Below are 19,565 nucleotides of genomic sequence, written 5' to 3'. Positions count from 1 at the left end.
GGAAAACCAAGGACTTGGATTACATTGACAGTCAAACACACTTTCTGGCATGTCCACGGAATCGTAATTTCTATAGATTTATGTTATACGTACACACCCTCACACCCCCCAACTCATTCTCTCACACAATTCTCATGAAGCAGCTTGTAGTAATCATCATCTTAATAATTTGGTTCTACTCAACAAGCGAAGGAACATTTGTTGCAGACATACTGTAGACTCCATATTGTGCTTGCCACTTCTGCCCTGGCAAAATTTGAATCTGTTTGGCGTGGGGGAAAAAATAATAATTCAGAAATAGCTTGCTAATGAGATTTATCCTTGGCAGAATGCTAAGATACAGAGCCGGATCCTAGATGGTCCCAGATTACCTGATAAACGGAAGATTTTGAAAGGTCATATCCTTTAGAAAACTGTCAACTCTGGCTTGAGGAAATAGAAGCTTGTTTGCCTAAACAGTGCCCAGAGATTTCCTCCTGAAATTACCCAGGGCTTCACTCCGTCCTTTGTACCCCACACAGCCATTCCAAACTGGTGTGTGTGTGTGTGTGTGTGTGTGTGTGTGTGTGTGTGTGTGTGTGAGAAGGAGCCTGAGGTGACCCCTGCTCCATGTGCTTGTCTAATACAGACTGACTCAGTACATAAAATCTTAAGAATCCTTCACATCATCTAGATATTCCCATCAAAGGGGCTAATAATATTTTCTCCCCAGTTTCTCACCGGGATGGGGGGGGGGGTAGGGGGAGGAGACATGGAGGTCAACTGAAAGCCTCAGACCCAAACTAATTCAGTTGCAATAGCATTCAGCCGGGAGCAAGAGATCCCTTCTAACCTCAACACTTTCCCAATGTGAGTATACGCGTATATTGGTGGCCATGATCTACTATCACCTTGGCAACAAGGCTAGGCTGCCAAGAATTTCTTTCTCAGAGAAACAGTAGGATCTTCTATAGGAAATCTAATGGAGGATCAGGTAAGACTAGAGGCTCCCCGGAGGCTCTACAAAGGAATCTATTATTAATAATGGAGGGGAGGAAACCCTAGGTTTCTACTACTGCAACTCTTTGCAAAAAAAACCCCCAAAAAACAGCACACCAACCTGTTGCCTATATTGAATTATGACACCCAGAATCCCCCAGTAGCTGGAATTCTGCGAATGGTAATCCTAACATCTTAGAAGGCATCACGGACGGAGGAAACCTGCCTACTCTTTCCTCTCCAATATTCCCAACCAAGATTTGGGTATGTGGGTGTGGGTGGGTGTCTAACATCCCCCAAACGCAACATTAAACATTCTGAACCTCAAGAGCTCTTCATTATTTAGCCCATGTCATCTACACAATTCAAGCTCAGTAGATATGAGGTCACACCTATCCCACGCTCTCATCCAGAAAGCAGGTCCCAATACTTACTGGGTAATTCTCCCTTGGCCAGCTCAGCACTAAGCAGCTCTTTATGGCTTAGACTCCAGCCGGGCCCAGGGTGAGTGGGAGTGGAAGCTGGACTCTTGGTGAAGATGCCACTGATGAACTTGAGCATTTTTCGGTCACGGGTGGAGGCCCTTCCACCCTCCCGGCCTCTCTTCAGCCCTACGGCGGCTTCTGAGGAGCAAGAACCAGATGAGGCTAAGCTGACTGGGCCATGGTTGAGGTCACTGTTGTCCAGAGTCTTGCTTTTGTTTTTGTGAGGGGACAGTTTTGCCCTGGACCCTCCTCGGGGGACAGTCTCCCCACTCCCTTTGACGGCCACCTTCATGCGGCCCTTGACTTCACTCTCCGGCCACGACAGGCGATTTGGGGTACCTCCTTTGTGGCTCCCTTTGCTGGCCTTTGGCTCTGTACCCACCTTAGCCCCCGTGGTGGTCACTGTTTTGAAAGGCTTATTTGTGGCCAAGCGGAGGCGGCGATTTCCAGCAGCGGGGTGAGGAGAGGAGGCTCCCGAGTGAGAGAAGGAAGAAACACCCACACGGCTCACGGTCATTTCCATGGTCCCAGGCTCAGGACCACCCCAGCTAGCATGACTGACCAACATCCGGCGTCCAGGGGCAGCAGCACTGGAGGAGCAACTGGCAGTGGTTGGAGGGGGGATTGGCAATTCATCTCCAGGGACCTCCAAGGTTTCCGTCAACCCAGCCTTGGAGGGGATCATAGCCACTTCTGGTTTCGGCGGCACACTGGGCATGACTGGAACCAAAACGGCTTTGGGCTTTGGAGCTACAGCTGGAGCTGACGGGATAAAAGTGCCTTCAGGCTTAGAAAGGAGAGTGGAGGAAACCGAAGGGCCGACCATCACCTGTTTGGGAGGAGCAGATGAAAAGATAATGCCCACAGGGGGTTCTGGTTTTGGGGGGATGATGGGGGCTATAGAGGGAATTGCTGGCTCAGGTTTGGGTGGCAGAACTGGGGCTATGCACGGCATAGTTGCCTCGCGTTGGAAGGGCACCACCAGCTCAGGTTTAGGAGCCAGAGGTGGAGCGACATAGGGGGCCACTGGCTGAGATTTGGAGGTCAGCGCCATCTCGGGTTTGGGGGGCACTGCCGGTGCAACCGGCAGCACCAGTGGGTCGGGCTTGGGGGGCACAACTGGAGCCACTGAAGTTCCCAGCGCCTCAGACCTCGGCGTCACGGCTGGCGCATCCAAGCTGATGGCGGCTTTGGCTTTGGGGCCAGCTGCTGCTAATCCCAGATTTGGATCCCAAGGACTGCCTTGGCTGCTGCCGCTGCTGCTGGGTGGGCTCCAGAGAGATCCAGCTCGCCCAGGGCCATCTGGGGATGGGGATGGGCCAGGCGTCTCAGGGCAGCCTGGCGACAACTGCAATAGGTAGTCAGGAGTGCTGGCGCTGCTGGTGCTGATCCAGAGCGCATCCTGCCGGTGGAAGGTGCGCTCTTGCCTCTTGATCTTGGCTGCCTCCTCGGCTTCCTTGTGGCTCCTTAACCCGGAGGATTCGGCAACTGATGGAAAAGCCATAGGGCTGGAGGGGAGGCTGCTTGCTCTGCTCTCCGGCTGAGGAGCCCCATTATCATCATCGTCAGCTCTTGCCTTCTCATCTTCTGGCGGCGGCAGCGGCTGCTGCTGCTGCTGCTGCTGTTCCCCTTGCTGGAGCTGCTGAACCGATTCGAGCTTCACGAGGGTCAGGGAGATCAGGTAGGTCGTCCTCCGCTGCAGGGTTGCTCCTCTGCTCATGAGTGCCTGGGGGAACGGACGGCAGTGCCCACCACCACACCGTTAGCCAGCATCTGCCAGACCTTTCTCCTGCTGCTGCTGCTGCTGCTGCTGCTGCTGCTGCTGCTGGTTGGGTGGTTGCCACCCCCTCTGGATGGCAGCGGATGCCAGCCGCCAGCTGGAACCCTAACGCCTCCCCTGCTCTGTCCATGCACAAAGGGCAGCTCCGGAGGAATGCTGCAGCAGCCGGGGCATCTCTTCCAGACCTTATCCCCTCCTCTGCCGATCAGCTGCTGAAGGCCTGAAGGTGAGCATCTTCCGAGCAGCCCCCTTGCCAGCCGAAGAGTCCAAGCGCCAGAAGCTGGGCAAAGGGGGTGGGGTGCTTCGCCTCTTTCCAGGAAGAAATCGCCGCCACCGCCGGAGCCTGGCGTGGGATGCAGCGGCTTCCGAAGAGGCAAAAAACAGCAGAAGGCAAAAAGGATGCCTGTTCCCGTGCAGAGAAGCCGGCGCAGGGAAGAAGAAGGATGTGGGGGTGGGTGGGGGGGGGAGATTAAAAATAAATAAATAATAATAATAATAATCACAGCTTCGTTGCAAACAGGTCCCCTTTTGTGGTGCTGCGGCAACCTCGATAGCCTCTCCGTGCAGACCTCCCAGCGCTGGCGAGTTGCCAGGATCTTTCACACTTCCCCTCCGGTCTTGTCATTTGCAGCGCTGCTCCGGTGCATCCTTTGCCCGACGCCCAGCCCTCTTCGTTCGGCCTCTCAGCTTGCTGTCATCCGCCCAAAGCTGAGCGGGAGGCCGGTCGGACACCTTCTTTTTCGGCTCCCCAACCCCCCCCCCAAAAAAAAATCACCCGCCTCTGCTGCAGCAATTCCCTCCTCCCGTTTCGTTTTGGAAGAGGGGGGGGGAGAGAGGGAGGGTGTCTCTGGGCCCCCTCCCCTCGGGTGGTTTCTACTTTTTTCTAGCGCATCTTGGCTTTTTGCACGCGCTCCGTGCAGCTGCTCCTAGCAGCGCGGCTAGCGGCGAGCAGAAATGCGGAGATCGCGGCGGTGGGTGGGGGGGAAAAACGCGTGGAAATCGTAAAAAAACAAAACAAAAAAAAAAGCAGAGCTATGTCAGCACTTAGCAACCATCCCCTTCGCTGAGGCTGAATCCCGGGAAAGAAAAAGCGAGGAAAAAAAACGAAAAGAAAAAAAGAAAAAAACGACGAAGCTCTCCCTTGTATCCCGATCGCTCGCTGTTCCCCGACAGTCCGGAGTTGAGAGGAAAAAAAGAGTGGGAGGGGAAGGCAAAAGGATTGAAAATAAAAAAATAATAAAATAAAAAAGAGAGGGGAAGGCGGGAGAGACGAGATCTTGAGAGTTATCACCTTGAACATACACACACGCCAAGAAGTGAGGGCTTTTATTTTTTTTTTAATTTATTTTTTTTTGCCGAGACACAAGGAAATCCCGGACTGGATCTCCCGCACACCAGACCTTCCAAGCTATTTTCGCTTTACTCAGCCACGCTTCAGACATTACACGGGGCGGGGTTCTTATGCAAGAGAGGGCATGTCTGAACCTAACACGCCCTTCCGGTGCTGGCCAAAAGGAAAAAGGGGGGGGGAGGGGAGGGGGCGGCGGAGCGGTGAGCTCAGAGATGTCAACATCTTTTGAGGCAGAGCTAAATTAGCCCGGCTAATTGACTTCTTTCAGTTGGCCCCATTGCCAAGGTCGTCGGTCAAATCGCCTGCAAAGTGCTGGGAAGGCCCACATCTGGGGGTTTAGCCTCGGCTGCCTAATCCACTCGCGCCCCTTGCCTGCCGTGGGATCGGTGGGGTAATTAGAGGAGGACGGGCTGCCGGTGTAGTTACAGGTGGCTGGGGAGCTCCGCCCGGCTTAGCTGCCCCAACCTCTGCCCTTTCTATTCGTTGCTCACAGAAGGGAGAAGCGGATGGCTCCATCAGGCAGGAGGGAGTCGGTGTCTCCATAAGGTGTCTGGAGCTGGTCGTCTGAAGTGAATGCCTTTTTAATGCAGTACTGATTTAGCCAGAATAAGTGTTTGGGTGTACTACAGAGAACATCAGCTCCGTGGATATCGCTCGGGGTGGGGGGGGGGAGGGCGAGGATAGTGTGTTCTCATCCATTGGGTTAGCAGGGGATGTAGTAGTAGTAGTAGTAGCAGCAGCGCTAAATCAGGTCTGCAAAAATCTGAGTGACCACTACGTGATCATTGGCCGTTGGTCATTTGGCCAGATCCAGCAGTAGTCTGTCAGGTGCGGAGAATTGGGACCCCATGTTAACTTCCAATTAGGCTGATTTATTGCTCATGCCTATGTACAAGAATCGAGTCAATAGTTAGGACTAAATTGGTACTAGATCGTGGAATTCAGGGGGAGCAGGACTTGTATTACTTGTGGGATTGTAACGACTCCAGGCTGATTCCTCTCTTGACTCAGCCCCCAGGCTCTGCCTCTTTTTCTCCTACAAAGCCCTAAGTCTAACCATTGGAAGATGGTGGCCATTTTTTTTGAATGCTCCACATTCAACTCACCATGACCTAGAATGTTACCTCATTCAGGACATAAAGGCAAGTTGGAGTGTGATTCCATAGGCTGCCACACAATTTTCCTCAACTACTCTCTAATCTCTTGTTGGGTGGGTTTTCCCAATACACCGATCCATATATCATGTTTTATCAACAACACTGGGTAGCTCATGCGACACTAAGTCACAAATGGACAAATCACAGTTAATGTGTTGTGGCAATCCAGCCAGAAATTAATTGATGTCTCAATTGTATGAACCAAAGAATTGGGTTAATTCAGTTAACTGTGGTTTAAAGTGGTATGCAAACAAAACCCCAGATTTTATAAATCATACTAAGATATGCTTTACTTCATTATTGTTGAATTAAAAATTGCTTTTTTTAAAAAAAAAATGACTTTTATTTATTGTTTATTAACCACTCAGAGTTACAGAGTTATAGCCCAAAGTTGTATGGGCAGCTGTATAAATTTTCCAACTAAATAAAAATAAACATTATTGGGCTTACTAGATACATGTTACATCTGTCAATGACTGCTGAATATTATGAAGGCTGGGTAGACAATATGTCAAGTGAAATCCACACCAATCACAACTAATTCTAACCTAAGCATAACCTGTGACTATTTCTATACACCTACAAAACAGTAGCAAGAAGTCCTTGTGGGTTGTATTTTCATAGCATATTGACTGGTTTCATGCAAAAAAGTTACATCACAAAAAACTGAACATTATTTTAGCCTAGCATGTTTGCATTTTGTGAACTGAGACACACAGAAATACAGTCTTGTACTTTGGAGAACGTATTTCAGAATCATACATCTGGGTATCCCCAGATGTTTGTAACACAGTCACTACAACCTAATTATTGGTCAGATAGTTTGATGGGTGTTAGTCCAAAAATATGTGAAGCAGCAGCATTTTGCCTATTCCTAGGACCTAGTCTAATCCAGTATTGACCTAGTTGTTCATTAAATGTTTACAATAATCATGGTTTATAATTAGACAGAATTTGCTATGTTCAATTAGCTGTAAGTTAAAAACCATTTTTGATAAGTCTCCGTGATTGAATCAGCATAATCTGCTACAGTCTATGGAAAAAAACCTAACATGGCTTAATGTTGTATGGGACTCAGGCAATCATTAATGCTTCTTTAATTATAAACAAAACTGAAACGATAATAGAAGTATCTTCTTTCATTATTTTATCATGACCATAAGTATATAAGTATATTACATATCTTGCCTCCTTCTCAACAGTTAGTTCAAAATTGCAAGAAGGTCAGGATAAGGAAAGTAGAAGTTTTGCAACCATAGATTTGGGCCAATTGACCCAGAGGGAAGTCAGCTTGCCATGATGCCCGCTTTGAGAACAAAGGGGTGTGGTACTGTGTCAGGAGTAAAAGAGCCATGTTTTTCAAAATAAGTACTAAGCAAGTAGACAAGCACATCCTTATCTCTCAAGCCCTGCTGATATATGTCCATCTCCAGAATTTCTATATGTGTTCTTCCAACCAATAATATGTTGCTAGAAAAAGGGGCCAATTAATGCTAATTGTATCTAAATATCCCAATTGACAGCACTATTGAAAATTATTCATACTGAAAAAGCAAGGATGCTCTACTCTGCACTGGCTGTTTCCTTTCCAAAGTGCTGAGAGAGCAATTCTAGCCAATTGTACTTACATCATAATCACTACAATTCTCTACATGGATTGCAAGTTATTTCACAGTGCTGATAGGAAGCTTTCACATGGATATGTATGTCCATATTCACATATTTGCTGCCACTGCAGGAAACACTTTCTTCCAGAAGGTTGCTTCCTGGAGCAGCTTTACACCTGGTGATATGGGCTTACTCTACTCTAGTTTAAACCATCATGGTGCTCCATTTGAGAAACTGATTATCTACATGCACATACTTGGCTGAAATCTGCTAGGGGTTATCTCTACATGGATAGAAATCCACTGCTCAGTTTGGGAGCAGGTGTGCCCCAATGTGGAATGGATTCACCAGTTATTACTGTATGCAAAGCCATTTGTATTCGAATGTCTAAATAACTAGTGTGCATTCCATGTGAAAACCTTGCTAGTTTCTGGGGGTATTTTTGCTTTGTTTTATTTTTGTGGAAGAGCATGGTGAGTGACCTAGGAAGCTAAAACAGCTTGGAAGTAAGAATTCCTTTAACAGTGATTCAAGGCCTAGGTTTATGGTAGTTAAGATCATATAATATGCTATCCTAAAAGCAAACCAATGACATTTAACTTAGCATCAAAAGATTAGATTCAGATTAACATTTTAAACCATTTAATGACACTGGATGTGTCCAGATCTTTTTGCCAGTCTGAAAAACAGCATGCTTTCATCTGGTATATTGTGAAATAGGAAGACTAAAATGTTAATTTTAAAAGAATGCCTTCCTATTTATATGAGAATCATTGTTAAATGGAATGCCACATTAGGGATTTTTGATATGCTGGATGTTATATTTTGATAAAAAGATTTTTTTATCAAACATTATTCTATTTTGCTCATCTATTCAAAATTTGTCACTCATATATCCTTGCCAAAGTGATGAGACATTCTATAGCTAGATTAAAACAGAAGAAAAAGGCAATAATTTGAATAGAAATGAATCGCTTCCCAACTATAGCAGTTTCTCCACCAGTTTGGGAAAGAAATGGAGGTAGTGACAACTTTTATTTTCCTGGGCTCCACGATCACCGCAGATGGGGACTGCAGCCAAGAAATTAAAAGATGCTTGCTCCTGGGGAGGAAAGCCATGGCAAATCTAGACAGCACACTAAAAAGCAGAGACATCACCCTGCCAGCAAAAGTGCGTATAGTCAAGGCTATGGTCTTCCCAGTTGCAATGTATGGCAGTGAAAGTTGGACCATAAGAAAGGCTGCGTGCCAAAGAATTGAGGCCTTTGAACTATGGTGCTGGAGAAGACTCCTGCGGGTCCCTTGGACTGCAAGGCGATCAAACCGGTAAGTCCTAGAGGAGATCAACCCTGACTGCTCTTTAGAAGGCCAGATCCTGAAGTTGAAACTCAAATACTTTGGCCACCTAATGAGAAGGAAGGACTCACTGGAGAAGAGCCTAATGCTGGGAAAGATTGAGGGCAAGAGAAGAATGGGACGACAGAGAATGAGGTGGCTGGATGGAGTCACTGAAGCAGTAGACGTGAGCCTAAATGGACTCCAGAAGATGGTAGAGGACAGGAAGGCCTGGAGGAACGTTGTCCATGGGGTCGCGATGGGTCGGACATGACTTCACACTAACAACAACAACAACAACAAAACTACCATTGTGCTGATATAATGGCAATAAGTCACAGTTGTTATCTGCCACAACAATGCCTAGGAGAGGTCTTAAGATGCTATAAATTGCTAGTGAGGAAATGACCTGTATATCTATATCTAAACTTATCTATCCTTGACTAAAGATGGGCTCTGGAAAGTAATTTGATCAGTCTAGTATCATTGTTTTTAAATATCCATTGAGGCTATGTCAGATAGAATTGGTCATAGCCTATATCTATATCATGCTTTGCAGTTCTTTGTTGACTAAAATAAGATTTCCATTGTCCACCATATTTTGCAGTGTTAATGGAAAAAGTCTGTTACACCAAAAAAAACACAAAAAACAAAACCCAACTTATAAACACTTGTGTTAGATCGCTGCTTATATCTTGGGCTTGGTGGGATATGTGGCTTGCAAGATAAATTAGAAATCCTAGCTTGCATTGGGGTAAAACTGGACTTTGATTGCACTTTGTATCCTGGCCCACATAGGCCAAAATTAAATACAGGTAGACCTTGGTTTACAATAGTTTGCTTAGTGACCATTCAACGTTACAATGGCACTAAAAAAAGTGACATGACCATTTTTCACAGGTGCCACATTTCCAGCATCCCTATGGTCACATGATCAAAATGCAGATGCTTGGCAACTGGTTCATATTTATGGCAGTTACTGTGTCCCAAGATCATGTGAACCCCTTTTGCAACCTTCTGACAAGCAAAGACAATGGGGAAGCCAGTTTCACTTAACAACCGGGTTACTAACTTATGAACTGCAGTGACTCACTTAACAACTGAGGCAAGAAAGGTTGTAAAATGAGGCAAAGTTCGCTTAACAAATGTCTCACTTAACAACAGAAATTTTGGGCTCAGTTGTGGTCGTAAGTCAAGGACTACTTGTATTCTTCCAGTTAACAGGGAATATTACATATGGCATAATGCCGAGGGCTGTTAATTCAATCCACTGTTTCCTTTTCTAATTAGGAAGTGTTATACGAAAATTCTGATTATCCAAGAGCATGATAGGTAGGCGGATGCCAATATTTATGGGCCCATCTGATACTGACCATAGCATATGGCTTGGAATTTAAGAAGAACAAATGTTAAAGAGTATTAATTATTGAAATTAAATATATATTGGGCATGAAACAAAGAGAATTGGTAAAAAATGGGTTAGATCTGAATAAAGCTGTTGTTATGGAGCAGAGTTGATGAATATACAGGAAAGAGAAGGTGTAAATTTAATTACAAATTAAAAAGCAAAAATGTACATGAGAGAGAGCATAAACTGATATAATTTAGGTCGCTATGAGTTCAGGTGAATCTAAGGATCCAGAGGTTGGTGAGTCCTTCGGGAGAAGGGCGGTATACAAATAAAATTAATAATAATAATAATAATAGTTGCATTGTTTACAGCTCAGCGAATTGAGCTAATATGAGGACCAGAGATTGGAAATTGCAGAACATTTTGACTGCATGTAACCCAAGAGAAAAAAAAATCTGTTATGTGATATGAATGGAGGGTGGGAACAAGGCTAGAGAGTATAGAAAGAATGATTGGGATATTCAAAAGCTCCAGAATGAATAAAAATAGTGATTGATGAATATTTGCTTAGAAGAAAGTCTGTTAATTTCAAATATATGGTGTAAGCACAATTCTATTCAGGCAGACAGACTTGAGAAGAACTGAACATCACAAGGATGTTGAACAGCAATGAAGATGAGACAGACATTTTCTACTAGTGTGGAGAATAGGTTTTTAGAAAAATATATCTTTTAGAAAAAAGATTTGGAAAAAGCAAAAAATGAAACCTAGAGCAAAACTAGAATAAATATGGGGGGGGGGAAACCCTATGAGAAATAATTAGATTTTTAAAATATATTTATGGATAAATGTATATATAACCTGAATGATTTGCAGGGAATATTAGATAGATTGTCTGATGCAACAAGAAATACTTGAATACCAAGATAATTGTGTCAGGGAAAATGGAGCAACTAATAGTAAATTCTACATATATGGTAAAACTAGAGCTAGCAGATGCATTTGTGTATTATGTTTATCTGTGTTGGGAAGGAAAAAAAATGAAGACATTTTAAGACCCGCTAATGCTGCAAGAAAGATAATGTCTGATTTATTGTGAGAAATAAATTTTGTTGAAAAAGCAAAAATGACTTTGTAGCGGAGTGTTCTTCTGTCCATTTTATTATAAGGAGGTGAGAGTAGGGATGTGGCAAAAAAAGAATGTCAAAAATAAATAGATGATGAGTGAATGGAGACTGAATAGAAAAGTGAGTGGCCAGAATGAAAGGACTATGTTGAAGGGGCTTGATATACAGAGAGAATGAATGAGAAATCAAATTGCAAAACAAATTTATGAAGAGTGAGTGAATGAGTGGAGAGAAGGTGGAAGCCTGGGAAAATTGTGCTTGAAATGAATCGAAGAGACTCTCAAAGAGAAAGAAAGAGAAGAGAGAGAGAGAGAGAGAGAGAGAGAGAGAGAGAGAGAGAGAGAGAGAGAGAGAAATAAAGAACAAAAGGCAATATACAAAGCAAGCAGTGTTCGGTGTGATGGAAAGAAGGATAGTTTGCAAGTTATAGTGAGCTATAAGGAGTGGTCTCGGTATAAATAATTATTTTCTTTAATTTTCTTACCTCCTGCCTGTAATTTATGTTGCTCACTATTTCTCACTCCTTTTCTGCAAATTGCGCAGCATCTCTATGAAATACAAGTAGTCTTCCTTTAGTGACTGTTCACAAATGGAGATGAAAAAGTAACTTGAAAACCAAGTTACTTTTTTTTTTGATAGGTAGCCTTCAAAAAGGCTATCTTTTTGAATAATCTTTTTTACGGTCAGCGTAAAGCAAAGCCATAAGATCATAAGCACAGTTGCAGTTTCACTTAGAAACCGCTTTGCTTAAGGACTGAGTTGCCTGTTCTCGTTGTGGTTGTTAAACGAGGACTACCTGCAGGATGATGAAAATACAAATTAGGTCCTGTCTGCTCAACAAGCGGAGAAAGAAAGCTTAGATAATGAGAACATGTGCAGCACCACACTTTTAAATCCTGCCCCCATAGCAGGCAAGATTCAAATCTCATTTGAATTCAGGGCTGCAATCTGAAGATTCTTTCTGCTGCAAAAAAAACAACTATACTGCCTTGAAGTTCCCATTACTTAATCCAGAGGTCTTCAAACTTGGCCCTTTTATGATTTGTGGACTTCAACTCCCAGAATTCCTCAGCCAGTGTGTATCTGCCCCATGAATTCCACTCAGCTGATACAGGAATATTACTGTCTGCCTTGGTGTAGCAAGAAGTAAGCTAGCCCATGATTGCCATGGTTACACAATGCACAAGATGCTTGAGACCCACTGTCAGAATCACCAGCCAGATCCACATCTCAATAGATGGAAACTAATCCAAGAGAGAAGTAACCTAGAACTAAGGAGAAATTTCGTGACAGTGAGGACAATTAACCAGTGGAACAACCTGCCTCCAGAAACTGTGAATGCTCCAACACTGGAAGTCTTTAAGAAGAGATTGGACAGCCATTTGTCTGAAATGGTATAAGGGGGTTGGACTAGATGACCTCCAAGGTCCCTTCCAACTCAGTTATTCTGTTATTCTTTGTACCTATTCAACTATGTGCAGATAACCATTAGGCCTGTGAAGATGAACTGATGAGAGAATGTTTGTTAAAGGGGCAAAGAAGCGCAGTTGTTAAAGCCTACTCAATATCTTCTGGGTTCAGCTGCTTCAGACTTTCAATGAACAGCTGCAGGAGGCCACTTTGCTCTCACTTAGTGATTTACTCAGGTCTCATTGTCAAACATACTGCTGTCTCTTCACCCCTTATGCCATCCCAAGGAGCACACAGTGGCGTAGCGTGGGGGGTGCAGGGGGGGCCGGCCGCACCGGGCGCAACATCGGGGGGGGGGCGCGCTCGCACTCGCAGCTCTCTGCCCCTGCCTGGCTCACTCACTCTCTCTCACTGCAGTGCTGGCTTTGCGAATCCGATCCGAGCTGCCGGGTCGCCGCTCACTGTGGAGGGGGGGGGGTGCCAGGCGTGCGGTGCGGTGCGGAGAGAGAGCGAGGGACTATCTGGGGGAGGGACAGTGCAGCGGCCGGGTGCTTGCCCTGGGTGCTGACAACCCACGCTACGCCACTGGGAGCACAACACTATTGGCTATGATAGAAACAGCCAGTACTAGGTATTTTTCCCCAAGCTACTCAATCTCTTCCTAGATTATATTCTAGTTTTTAAAAAATGAGCAGAACCACATGTGTAATTTTCACCCATGATTAGACACTTAGGAAAGTCACCCATAAAGCACATCCTCTGTGTCACACCTTAGACCTCACTGCCTTTTGGAAAAGCTCCCCCTTTTTTCCTTTGTAGAAGAGAATGAACGGAGGGAAAAGTTAATGTGACACTTCAGACCCCATCCTTTCAATCTGTCATAAATAGCAATAGCACTTAGACTTATATACTGCTCCATAGTGCTTCACAGCCCCCTCTAAGTGGTTTACAGAGTCAGCCTATGGCCCCCAACAATCTGGATCCTCATTTTACTGCTTTCGGAGGGATGGAAGGCTGAGTCAACCTTGAGCTGGTCAGGATCAAACTCTGTGGGGCAGAGTTTGCCTGCAATGTTGCATTCTAACTACTGCACCACCCCCACAACACTAGGGTGTTCTACTTTTGTTGTTCTGCCACAGATTTGTAATTAGTTCAAATCAATTGGTGCAAAATCAGTGTTCTGCTACTCATTGCCTCTTGATCTTGGTTTTTCCTTTAGGCCCTCCAGGTCGGGATCTGACTCTTTATATACCTAAATTAAACAAGTCAGTTCACTGACCCTTTCTCTTTCTCAAGCAACCAATTGCTCCATACGAACTACACTAGAATTAGCTTTAAGCAGCGCTTACTGTTTTACCACAAGTCAGATTTTTAGAAGCATTTTTTGTGCTGCTAACTGGAACCCTTCAAAAGCCCATGTAGTTGTGATTACAGATGGAATTATTAAGAGCAGAAACCTGTTTCCTATTTTAAATCCTAAAAATGAATAAATAAATAACCCACACTGCAAAGAACATCCTGCCAATCATGCATTGTCCTGGACATTTCCACCACTTATATTCTTGTTAAATCCAGCCATCTTTCTAAATTGGAGAAGCTAACAAATATATGCATTAGATTTTTAATAAAAATCCTAGATTTTGTTGTTATAGCAACCAAAGCTGTGAAAATGTAGGGAAACAGCAGGAATAATTAAACCGAACGGTGAAATCAACATTAATGGGAAGAGTAAAAGGTACTCACATCATCAAAGACAGAGACTGAATATATGGGGAGATGATATGTGGGAAGCCTGGAAAGACAGAGAATGTCCCCAAACAAAAGACAAAAATAGGCCTATCAAATAGATCTATTTAAATAATTAAATAGATTGTAGCACAGCTATCAAGCCAGCTACAAAAGCAAAGAATCTTGTGCCTTTACATGACAAAAGAACTATAGCAACAGAAATACAGACCTTAGGAAGTCTGAAGAAGCCAACACCTCTTAGCCAGAGAACAGGTGACAGTGAAACTATGCTGGGTTGACTTAACCTGTAAAATCATAGTTTACTGTGATGTACTGAATAAGCCACAATGCCTGTGCTCACACAGTAGGCAAGCCAATTCTTATTCCTAAACACATAGTTAGCATAATAAATTGAATCTATGATCTAATTCATACATCCTGCTAAGTAATTGTTTATTTAATTGAATAAATCATAGTTGGTTGGATCCACACAAGACTCCAGGAATAAACAAACCTTAAAACCAAGATGTCTGTGTTCATGTATGCCAAAATGCAACTTGATTTTTATGATCATTTAATGCAAAGTTAGCTGATATCATTGTCAGAGTTTGGGACTTATTAATTCTAAAATGGGAAAAAAAGAATGAATGAGTCTATATGTACAGCAGCCTGCAGCTGAACACTACTGACTAGTAAAATTATGGTGATTTATGGGGATCCATGCTAACTAAGCTAAGCGATGCTAACCTGCATGGGCAACCTTTTAAATTCTGTAAACAATATGCAATGTAGGAATCAGACATGCGGGTAATGACAAGCATACTTGAACATGTAACGATCATGCTGTCAATATTCCTGTTTCCCAGATGACTGGTGATCTTCTGAGAATGTGAGAATGCACTTTAGTACAGTAGCAATTATACTACTGTAGTGCTATAATAGGGATGCGGTGGCTCAGTGGGTTAGGACGCTGAGCTTGTCGATCAGAAGGTCGGCAGTTTGGCGGGTCGAATCCCGAGTGCCGCGTAACAGAGTGAGCGCCTGTTACTCGTCCCAGCTTCTGCCAACCTAGCAGTTCGAAAGCATGTAAAAAATACAAGTAGAAAAATAGGGACCACTACGGTGGGAAGGTAACAGCGTTCCGTGTGCCTTTGGCGTCTAGTCATGCCGGCCACATGACCACGGAAACGTCCTCGGACAAGCGCTGGCTCTTCGGCTTTGAAACGGAGATGAGCACCGGCCCCTAGAGTCAGAAACGACTAGCACGCATGTGCAGGGGAACCTTTACCTTTACCATTTAGTGCTATAATGCTAACCCACTCCCCTGTGGTCCCGCTATCCAAAGATTTGGCTGTCTACAGGAGAGTGCTGTTTTGCTAGAGTAAAAAAATTATTTATTTATTTATTTATTTATTGAATTTATATACCGCCCTATTCCTGAAGGACTCAGGGCAGTTCACAGGGCAAGTTAAAAACAATACAAAAAGAGAGAATAAAATAAGATTAAATTAATACAAGCCCACAAAATTAAGATAATTAAAATAAAATTTGAAATTTTATTTCAAATAATTTTAAATTTTAAATAATTTGAAATTTGAAATTCAAATTATTTAAAATTCAAATTTCAAATTTCAAATTTCAAATTTCAAATTTCAAATTTCAAATTTCAAATTTTAAAATTATTTAAATTTTAAAATTATTTAAATTTTAAAATTATTTAAAATTTAAAATTATTTGAAATTTAAAATTATTTGAAATTTGAAATTTGAAATTTAAAATTTAAAATTTAAAATTTAAAATTTAAAATTTCAAATTTCAAATTTATTTACAATTTATAATTATTTAAAATTTAAAATTTAAAATTTAAAATTTAAAATTTAAAATTTATTTAATTTTATTTAATTTTATTTAATTTTATTTAATTTTATTTAAAATCCCTCAGTCCAGGCCAGACAATTCAAACAACCAGGTTTTTAAGTCCCGGCGAAACAAGCGAAGGTCGGGGCAGTCGAAGTTCCATCAGCAGTTCGTTCCAAAGGGCGGGCGCACCCACAGAGAATGCCCTCCCCCTGGGAATCACCCACCAGCAATCTCTAACTGGCAGAACCCTGAGGAGGCCCTCCCTGTGGGCGCGCACAGGACAATGGGAAGCTGATGCTGGCAGCAGGTGCTCCCTAAGGTAATCCGGACCCATGCCATTTAGGGCTTTATAGGTCATCACCTTGAATCTCACCTAGAGGGCAACTGGAAGCAACTGAAATGCTTTCCCCCCGGCCCCATCCCTGTTACCTCTGCAACAAGCCTTCAAAGAGCTTGGCTGACAGACTTCCAGGCTGGGGAGAAGGTAAAGGGCAGGCTGAACAGAAGGGGGTTGAGCCAAAGACAGAGGCCACAGATATCCCACTGTACAGTAATGGAACAAATCCAATTTCAATTGCCTTAGTAACACTTTTTATACACAGGTAAAAAAAATAAGCATTTCTCCTGCTTCTTTGGAGCTAAAGAAACACCGGGGGAAGCCACTGTTGGTATTTATTGATTCCTACTTTCCATCATACAAGAGAATTCAGACCTCTTAACTCTCATCTAGTCAACCGTGTTCTTTTGACCAGAATCACAGGTATGTAGAGTGAGTGTAGTTACTAAGTAACCACATTGCTTGCTCACTATTAGGCAGCGGGAATAATTTGGTAGTGGTGGGGAGCACAGTAAAGTTAAGAAGACTTTGGGTTTCTCTTACCCAGATGTCCCAAGAACAAAAGCCATGGGCCTGGGCCATTGTTTCCAATAGTATCCCACTGTTGTTTCTCCTCTTGAGTTACTTATTCCTCTCTTGCACTTCAAGATCAACAAAGTACTTTATGCAGAACTAAGAAAAGTTCCTGTTGAGAAAGCTCAGGTCCTGTAAAGGTGGGACAAGTCAGGCAAGAAGGCCAGAAAAAAGCCAAAGGAAATAGCCAAAGAAATGTAACTGCAAATGGTTATTTACCAGACTTTATAAATGTGATAAACTACAAATAACAAAAATTTTAACAATGGCGTCCCTAGCTGCAGAAGTCTTTAAAACATTTGTTTAAAAACTCAGGAATCTTCCTCGCAGCCACATTATGGTGCATTCTTCTACTCCAGGGGTCTTCAAACATGGCCCTTTTATGACTTGTGGACTTCAACTCCCAGAATTCCTCAGCCAGCATGCCTGGCTGAGGAATTCTGGGGGTTGAAGTCCACAAGTCATAAAAGAGCCAAGTTTGAAGACCCCTGCTCCACTCCTTGACTCAACAGGAAAACGTGCCAATAAAAGTTGTGCTGTCCTGACAACCATATTGTAATCAGCCTCAATTACAATGCTCAGTAACAAGGTGAGAGAGTCTATCCTTATGGCTTTATTGTGGGAGATTTTAAGGACAGAGATCAGTAGAGTCCCCTGGCTTTGCTTCCCCTCACAGCCGGTGTCAGCCGCCAGTAGGAAATCACTCTCCTTAAGTGCACAGGATAGCTTGGAAGAGTGTAACCAACTTTTAAGTTGTCCAGTTGACAGGATGTCCATGCAGGGATACTCTACACTCTTCTCCTGTCATTTGGGCTATTTCTGAAAATGCATCTAGCCTTCTCAAAGATCAGTAGACCTGTGTCTAAAAGTAGTCTTGCTGGCAGGTCAGTAGAGCAGATGAAGGGAATGGGATGAAGAGGGAGGAGCTCCCACAGGACATTGAGAAAGCTCCACCCCCTACAACCCGACCCATCCTCCATTCCACCAACTTGTCATTTGGGTCATTTTTTTCCTTTTTACCATTCTTCCCAAAGATTGGTAAACAAGTTTATCATTCTTCTTGTTCTTTGGACTAGAATAATATTTTTAGAATAGAATGGAATGGAATGGAATGGAATGGAATGGAATGGAATGGAATGGAATGGAATGGAATAGAATAGAATAGAATAGAATAGAATAGAATAGAATAGAATAGAATAGAATAGAATAGAATAGAATAGAAACTGGCAATTTGATGAAAATTGTCAATTTCATCCCAATTTAAAAATACCCCAAGTTAACAAGTGCTGTAGAAAAAGTTTAATAATACTAACTTAGGATAGAACCAGCAATTCATTTCTTTCCCAGTTTAAATTGAGTAGCAATTCATTTTTTTCATTTATAAACATGTTCCCGGATCTTTTGAGTTGTTACTGAATGTATTTAATAACAGCTTTAGAAGTCCTCTCAAAGACCTGTATATACCATTGGATATGTGAGGAAGCTGCATAATGATTGGGCAGTGTTTTGTAAAGCATAGGTCTTGCATTCCACATGAAGGTGTCTCTAGAGCAGACATGTCAAACACAAGGCCCGGGGGCCAGATCCAGCCCGTGAAGTGGTTACATGCGGCCCGCGAAGCCATCCTGGAAACAGTGAGGGAACGGCCCCCACTGCCTTGGCCCTGGCCCAGAGACCCTCCTCCTGCCAGAGACCCCCAGATCTGTCCCACTCCTACCCAGGCCCCCATAGGCACCCCTGATGCGAACGATGTAGATCTGGCCACGCCCACCCAGTAGGCCATACGCAATCTAGCCATGCCCACCCAGTAGGCCATGCCCACCCTGGCCATACCCACCCGGCCCCCTGAGGGCAACCGCAGTGCTGATGCGGCCCTCAATGAAATTGAGTTTGACACCCCTGCTTTAGAGAGACCAGTGGGGTTTCTCCTGCAATTCAAACCAATCTAGCCTTAGGCAGTGCCTAAGAATGGGGGTGAAGGGAGGAGGCATGCCTGAAGTGTTCAATCAGCATATAGCAACTTAACATATGCCAACCCTTGACTGTGTCATCGCTACGTTCGTGCACAAGGTTCCACAAATTATTTGTATAAAAACGCATGTTAGGAGAAGATGGAAAGCACTGCTGGAGAAACTAAGGACTGTCTCCACAGCAGACTGGGTATGAAATAAAGGCTATATCGTGAAAATGTGCTCTCCAAAAACAGCTACTAGAGTAGAGTATCTCCCAAGTCATGGCCCACAAGTAGTACAAAGGTGAAAAGATTTATACGATCAGAAGAGTACAGCGGGCAGTGAAAAACAGCCTTGTTCCTGCCTTCTTCAATTAGTACAGTAACAGCAAGGAATCACACCAAGAAAGTGTAAAGAAAAAGGTAGTTTCTCTTTGCAGCCTCAAAATGTATATGTGCTCAGCACTATCATCACCTAGCAACAAGATGTAACTAAGGAAGTTTGTGAGAGCTTCAAGTTATATGCAGAAAAGA

General features: G+C 43.6%; 1 protein-coding gene across 2 annotated transcripts in view; it reads right to left on the bottom strand.

The window, feature by feature from the left end:
* The window catches only part of AGAP2 (ArfGAP with GTPase domain, ankyrin repeat and PH domain 2), a 169,396-nt gene that overhangs the window by 87,760 nt on the left and 62,071 nt on the right, over positions 1 to 19,565 (bottom strand). Inside the window, exon 1 of one of the 2 annotated variants that reach the window (XM_081316632.1) lies at positions 1,413 to 3,676. The exons of the other annotated variant lie outside the window; for it this stretch is intronic. Coding sequence (XP_081172758.1) covers positions 1,413 to 3,183 — 1,771 coding nt within the window. The 5' untranslated portion in view covers positions 3,184 to 3,676. Of the gene's footprint in view, positions 1 to 1,412; positions 3,677 to 19,565 lie in introns of those variants that run through there. 2 annotated transcript variants of the gene reach the window in all.

This window comes from Vipera berus (genome assembly GCF_964194415.1).
Source record: "Vipera berus genome assembly, chromosome: 2".
NCBI classification, from domain to species: domain Eukaryota; kingdom Metazoa; phylum Chordata; class Lepidosauria; order Squamata; family Viperidae; genus Vipera; species Vipera berus.
Note: the sequence above shows the minus strand (reverse complement) of the source record. Positions and strands in the feature narration are given on the sequence as shown.